This window comes from Penaeus chinensis, chromosome 9 (genome assembly GCF_019202785.1).
Source record: "Penaeus chinensis breed Huanghai No. 1 chromosome 9, ASM1920278v2, whole genome shotgun sequence".
NCBI classification, from domain to species: domain Eukaryota; kingdom Metazoa; phylum Arthropoda; class Malacostraca; order Decapoda; family Penaeidae; genus Penaeus; species Penaeus chinensis.
In genome coordinates, this window is record NC_061827.1 from 10,482,251 (window position 1) to 10,489,750 (window position 7,500).

At 33.3% G+C, this 7,500-nt stretch overlaps 1 protein-coding gene across 1 annotated transcript in view; it reads left to right on the plus strand.

Moving 5' to 3' along the window:
* The window catches only part of LOC125029096 (GATOR complex protein NPRL3-like), an 8,881-nt gene that overhangs the window by 1,367 nt on the left and 14 nt on the right, over window positions 1–7,500 (plus strand). Inside the window, exons 3-12 of the mRNA XM_047618875.1 lie at window positions 1–28; window positions 305–439; window positions 808–902; window positions 1,016–1,124; window positions 1,354–1,554; window positions 1,759–1,856; window positions 2,272–2,401; window positions 2,968–3,316; window positions 3,490–3,652; window positions 4,236–7,500. The exon at window positions 1–28 is cut by the window's left edge and continues 155 nt beyond it; the exon at window positions 4,236–7,500 is cut by the window's right edge and continues 14 nt beyond it. Of these exons, the coding sequence (XP_047474831.1) occupies window positions 1–28; window positions 305–439; window positions 808–902; window positions 1,016–1,124; window positions 1,354–1,554; window positions 1,759–1,856; window positions 2,272–2,401; window positions 2,968–3,316; window positions 3,490–3,652; window positions 4,236–4,398 (1,471 nt within the window). The 3' untranslated portion in view covers window positions 4,399–7,500. The remainder of the gene's footprint in view (window positions 29–304; window positions 440–807; window positions 903–1,015; window positions 1,125–1,353; window positions 1,555–1,758; window positions 1,857–2,271; window positions 2,402–2,967; window positions 3,317–3,489; window positions 3,653–4,235) is intronic.

Here is a 7,500-nt window from a genome sequence, read left to right on the forward strand (position 1 = left end):
CCTCTTTAATATTGTTTTTGCTCTGAAAGTGAGTTGAAAGTGGAAATGGACAACTTGACTATTTTACATCAGGAAAACATATATATTTGTTATATTTATAATATTCTCTCTACCTTATAGTTGAGAGTCAATCATTTAGATATCATGCTATTAAATTGCCATTCATTTAGATATCATGCTATTAAATTGCCATTGATTTTGATAATTCATCTGAGTGAAAAGTATCTAAGGTTTCTTTATTTGTAAAGATTTGTATAATGCACTGAAAGTTTTCTCTTTTCTCTTTCTTTCATTTACAAAATAGGCAACTCTTAATCACGATGTGGTCAATTGTTACCATGATTTGAGCATGCGGCTAGGTCTGGCCCTGCGTCATGAAGAGTATCGGTGTCAGTTCCTGTCTTCTGAAGCAAGGATAATGCTAGCTGCACATGATGAGGTAGCTGTTAGACATGGTTTTGTCCTCAAGTTTCATTTAAACTCGGTCCAAATTATTATCATTATATTTTTCGTTCTACCATTTTAGCCAATTAAAAATGATTTTTTAGTCCTGATGAATATATGTAGTTAGAATATAAATTATTTTAAAAAATGTTTTATTTTGTTAATGTCTTTTAATGTGTATTTATTTATTTATTTTATTTATTTTTTTATTGTTTTATGAAATTGGCTAAGGTTTTATTTACTGAAATAAAGACCCTTCCAAAACCAGGTAGTCCTGTGAAATAGTTTTAGTTTTAGTTTTGACATTCACTGACAGAATGAGTCTATTGTTCATAAAATTTGAAAATGAAAATACTGTTTCAGGCTTCTCAACTTCCAGAAGATGGTCAGATCTCACCTTTTCAGCTGATACTTGACAGAAGTCTATTTGCTCGTCACCTAAGACAAGTTTATGAGGAGTAAGTTATGATAAGTTGAGGAAAATTATGCAATGCAAAATACTCATGTCTTTTGTATTTTCTTTTACATATAGTAGAGTAATTCATTATGTTATTGGATACTTTTTCTACAGGTTGTGTGGTTCAGGCATTGTTCAGCTACGCCTTAATAAATGGATTCAAGTGAGCTTTTGTTTACCTCAAAAAGTTCATCATAGCCTAGCAACAGGAAAATTTATTGATGTATGTTCATACTTATTATGTTCTTAATAATATGATGTTATGTGTGATCTTTTTATTGGGTATATATTGATTCTTTTTCTCTATTTTTTATTTGTTTAATAATAAAACTCAAAATTGTTATGAAACTATAAAAATGCATCATACGTGGTATGATACTCTACTGAAAGATAGCATGGTGATAAGAATAGAAAAGAGTGAGTTAAGAGATTTTCCATTTTCTTATGGCTAGTATGAAGGATTGTTAAGGGGACTGCAAACTCTCAAGCCTTATCATACACTCCTGTTGTTGGTGGAGCGCTCAGAGCTACTTCGGTCTCTTTCTGCTGATGCCTCACCTGCTCTACGACGGCTACTTCATGTTGAATCAGCTCTTACACCATTTTACACCCTTGCTGCTGATGCAGACTTGACATTACCTCAGGTGTTTATGGTATGTATGAGGACAAGGGTAATGATTTCCATTTCTCAAGAAATACACATCTAACCTACAATTCCTCAACTTATTTAATCTTAGATCTGTAGAAAATATTATCTTCAGCTGTCAGTTCATGGAACTTAGTGATACAAGCTAAAGCATATTTGTATTTATTTTGAGGAAAGGATGTAAAGCATAATGTATTACTTTTTTTGACAGCTTGTTGGACATCTGGTATATTGGGGTAAAGGAACTATAATTTACCCTGTCTGCAGTACAAATGTTTATGTACTTTCTCCAAATGCTCCAACTGTTATGTAAGTAATAGTTATGATATATTTATAAAACATAACACACACACACACACACACACACACACACACACACACACACACACACACACACACACACACACACACACACACACACACACACACACACACACACACACACACACGCCCACACACGCCCACACACGCGCACACACACGCGCACACACACGCGCACACACACGTACACACACACGTATATTTGGGACAAATAAATTAGATTATACTAAATAGATTATACTAAATAAGAATTACATTTATTTTAATTCTTTAAAATTACCTCCCTCCAGTACCATATATCTAAGAAGTCCTTTTGATTTTAATTATTTTTGGGAAATTTTTTCTTTTTTTAGTTTTACAAATTGTGCCAAAAAAGGACAACTAAATATTCTCTCTCTCACAGCAATAGTCAACTCGCAGAACGGTTTAGTGAACAGTTTCCTGGGTCTTCTCTTCATGCTGCCTTAGCAGAGTTCTCTTTCCCCATCTCCCTGAGTGATAAGTGCCATCCCATGACATACCCACACCAACAGGTATTTAAGTTTAAATTGTCAGTTTAGTAAATATTGTCCAAGTTGCAAGTGAGAGAGAGTGTGTGTGTGTGTGTGTGTGTGTGTGTGTGTGTGTGTGTGTGTGTGTGTGTGTGTGTGTGTGTGTGTGTGTGTGTGTGTGTGTGTGTGTGTGTGTGTGTTAAAAAAAAAGAACAAAAAGAAGACCGGTCTTTGATAGATTAGATATGACGTTATTGGTATTTTGTTTAGAATATATTTCCCTAAATTTAGATGTTTATGTGAGAAAATTATGCAGTATCGATGGTCTATAAACTTGTATTAGATTGACTAGAGTTTGATATGAGAAAATAAGTATCATATTAAGTGAAGATTGATCTTGGATAATACATTTCCATATATATTTATATCTTCTTTTTCTTTTTCATCTTTATATAGCAGTATTTATTTTTTTGTCAAATATATAATTTGTGTGATTTTTGTTTTGTGATTTACCATCATAGTCCTCCTACATTTTCTAAACCTTCTATTTGTCCTGCTTTTGCATCTGTTACTCGTACTCTTATCAATGTTACCCTTATCTTTTACAGCAAGAACAAGTGCAGCAGGTGTTGTGGTTGCTGAAACATGGCTTACTTCAGCAGCTGCATACCTATGTCTATCTAGCTCCTCCACCAACCTCCTCAGATTCAGGAAGTGGACGGCTGAGTGGACGTGAAATAGGAGGAACAGGGCAGCTAGGGAGTCATGGTACAAGTTCCCCTGCAAGTACAAGCATACCAACTCCAACAGTTCATGAGCCACCACCACTGTCTCATGATCCTCCTTCACTAACCCCTCATCCACAACAGTCTCATCAGGCAGATATCATAGGGGATGCACTCCACCATGCTGCTGTACAGCTCAGCCAGCCAGCTTCTGAAAGTGATTTAGGCTCAGGTAAGAAAACACATGTTGGATTATGTTCATGGTGTCTATGGTAGAAAGTGTAACAACTACCATGTAACAACTTTGTCTTGTAAAATTTTGATAGAAACTATAATTCCATTTTGCTTTACTGAAGAGTAGTCACATAGAAGGTGATAGCTTAGACGCGTTGTCTTTCCTTCCAGTGTGTAGTGATGAGCGGAGCCCCAGTCCAGGTGTCAGTCTCAACACCATCCCGGAGGACTATATCCGCCGCCGCCTTGATACTTTTTTGTCGCCAGCAGAAAAAGAAATGGTCATGAAAGTAGAAGCTGCTCAGAATCCAGAAGACCTCAAACTGTTTGCCAAGTAAGTAATATATTTATGTGTGTGTGTGTGTGTGTGTGTGTGTGTGTGTGTGTGTGTGTGTGTGTGTGTGTGTGTGTGTGTGTGTGTGTGTGTGTGTGTGTGTGTGTGTATGTGTGTGTGTGTATGTGTGTATATGTGTGTGTGTATGTGTGTGTGTATATGTGTGTGTATGTGTGTGTGTATGTGTGTGTGTGTGTGTGTGTGTGTGTGTGTGTGTGTGTGTGTGTATGTGTGTGTGTGTGTGTGTGTGTGTGTATGTGTGTGTGTGTGTGTGTGTGTGTGTGTGTGTGTGTGTGTGTTTCCCCTTTTTTTTTATTCTTAGTTCTCTCTTTCTTTTTTATTGAAGTAAGTTTATAGACTACTGCTTAAGAATTCTTCAAAAGCAGTCAGTATCACTGAAGATGAAATACTGGTACTTTTATTATACTGAATAGATCTTAGTTTTAGATCCCATAATTACAGGTCTAATAGAAATAACAAATCTATAAATTGGTTTGGTATTACTATTATTATTATTATTATTATTATTATTATTATTATTATCTTTTTTGTTTTTTGTACATAATGATCATTAAACCAACAGGCTGTGTGTGTATTTCCGGGGACGTCATCACCTAGAAGAAATGATGTATAGAGCCAATTTGTGGAGATCTGAACTACTTCAAGCAATTGACAAATTCAGACAAGTCCTTATTACATGTCAGCACCCAGATGATTCCTTTACACTCACAGCTCACACCAAATGACTCTTCAGTAATAAGTGAATTTTCATGGTATGAAATAGTGGAAGTGAAGTAAGATTGCTATAAAACTGACCAGCTTGATTTCTATGGCTTCAGATAAGAATATTCAAATAATTCTCAGGCATCTTCTGGTCACAGTTTATATAGATGATGATAATTTTGCTTGTGTTGATGAAGGAATTGATTCTTTTGTTACATTTCATTGAAAAAAAGTTATGTGATTCGATGTTTTGAAGGTTCTAAAGTGTTGTACCAAGTTTTGGTATATTTTCCTTTTTTTTTTTTTTTTTTCTTCTTTGTTTTCTTTTTTCTCTAGCTTAATACTAAATAGAATAAAATACTTCTTCATATTTCAGCAAAGTATATAATTTTTCATAAAATGACTTTTTTTTTTTTTTATAAAATCATATTATATCAGGTAGGGAATTGACAGTGCAACATAATTTACTTTAATGCAGTTTTTAACCCATCAGTTATACGTTCTATCCTGCACTGCTGTTTGTTATACGCAGATGTCTCTAAAAGTGCTCAGCCACCAAGGAGTCAGTTAGTAGGCTCAATCTAAGTATGTCTAATTTCCCCATTCCTTGAATTTGTTTTTTTCCTAATGTTATCAATATTGATACTGTTATCATTGGTATTATGATTATTATAATGTTATTAACATACTAATAACCATAAAACATAAAACAATATTAAAATAAAGGGAAAGAGTAATGAAGTGAGATTGGTACAACTAATAATTGACTAGGGTGACTAAGCACTTGTAAAGCCATCAATGTGTAAACACAATTAATAAACTGAAATTATAGTGGACATTGCACATTTGTCATACCATCTGTGACCAATAGGCTAAATCAGATCAAGTACCTGTAATTCAAAATTACAGTATTTCTTATATCTAGAAGATAATACTAGGGCTGGTCATTACTCTTAAAACATAACATTGATATTGGGGAGTTGGTATGTGGTCCAAAAAGAACTTTAGTTATATGAAATAAGTTATGTGTACTTGTCATATGTATATGTTAAATGTGTTATCCTTGTTTTAAATAATTTCCATGTGGTTACCAAATGGCCCAGGGAATTCATCATGCCAGCCCTGCTGCCAAGCAAAAACTGGTGGTGGGGAGTCATATGCACAAACTCACAAAAGGTTGCTAATTGGGAACTTGAATCATTACATGTTAAAATGTGATCAGTTTTTGGTGTGGCAAAGGCATTACATGCATGAGAGAGTTAACTATGAAACATATTGGTAAGTTCCAACATTATAATGTTTGCACTTGAAGAAAGATATATAATATTCTAATACCCAATCACATGCTTGCATACTATGTTTATTTTACACCAACACCCTTACCAAACAGAATGATGCACTTATATGACTGAAAACAATAAGAATAAGTGTAAGAAGTACTTAGTTGTAGTGCAGACTGTCAGTGACTTTCTAATTGAAATGTTCAAAACATGAATCATGACAAGCAAAAGGAGCAGATTAAAACTGAATTTGATATCCAGTGTAAGTTGGTTGGAAAAATAAATAAATTCATGAAGTTATAATATAAAGTTACCAGGTAACAGTCATCATAGTGGGCAGGCACACTTGTTGCTAAATAAGTTCAAGAACAGAACCATATGATTTGTTTCATTTGCAGTTTACACCACAGATCACTTTTCCTTAATGGTTACATTTGTCATGATAACTGTGTTTGGATAAGATCTGTAAAACCAAAGTGGAATTACTAAAATGAATAGTATATCAAGTTATTAAAAGTGGATATATAATTTTTTTCCTATCATATCAGTGACAATCAGATGCCACCAGGGATGGTATGTATGTACATTTCATGCCCACAGTGAATTTAATTTATTAATTGCTCTTACACATACATAGCTCCAAAAATACTAAGTTACCACTGAGCCAATTACAAGTACTACCTATCTAAAAAATTAGCACAGCATTTTCCCCATTTTTTATTCATTTTGCCTGGCGGCAATGGGTTAATGAAAAAATTATCTGTATGTAAACACTGACTTTGAATGAAACGGAATTATAAACACTATTTAAATGATGTTCATTATATATCCTCAATTTTTTCAGAAGGAAACACTCACGGCATAAAACTAATATTAATTACTCAATCTTATTTTTACATATATTAAAATCTGCATTATTTCTAGTGCAGTTGTTTTGCTCAATGATTATTTTTTCATAACTGAAAAAGGCAATTTTATAAGTATTTCTGCTTGTAAACATTTTTCTTGTCATCAATATTTATATTGAATGAGAGCTTCCATTTTACAACCTTTACCTGTGGTCTATATATGATAAAATAATTGTCAGGAATGACTGATTGCTTGAAGAACAGTATATATTAAGAAAATTTACCAACTGGGTCTAGTTACAAGAGATTTCTTTCTATGGTATATAGATGAACATAAAAACTTTTTATCCTGCTATAGGTAAAAAGTTGTTTAAGATGCCATTATAGAATATATGTTTCCTACATGGACTGCTAATTGTTCCATAACAAACAGAAGAACAGAAACTCCTTTTAGACAATGTACTGTATATGCAACATTTTCTTCTTTCTGCAGATAACTGTCACTTCTTAATGTGACACTACATGTTTTAAATGAATATTCAAAGGGAGTTACTGTAATACCGTGTTCTTTTTTTTAGGGCATCAAACATATAGGATGGAAAAAATTATTTGGAAACATATGGTACTTTTATTCAGATATAAACAAACAAGACTTCTTAATAATGCTAATTCATTTAAAGCTGCAATTTAAAAAAAAACATTCAACTGTATGTGATAGAATGTTAGCTGTATATTTCTACAGATATAAGTTAGGCTACCTTTAAACACCAAGCATTTCTATAATTATAATAGATTGAAGTTTGTAAGATGATCATTTTTACAAAGTGCTGTATTGCATTAATTGTCTATGTTCTGTATCTGTGATAATGGGTTGGGGCATGTGCCTAATTATAATCTATGTAAAGATGTAATTTATATTAAATTGTAATAATGCCATATAGACAGCACATGCTCATGCATTCTTGTACCAAAGTAGAGAACTGATTATGAATAAAGC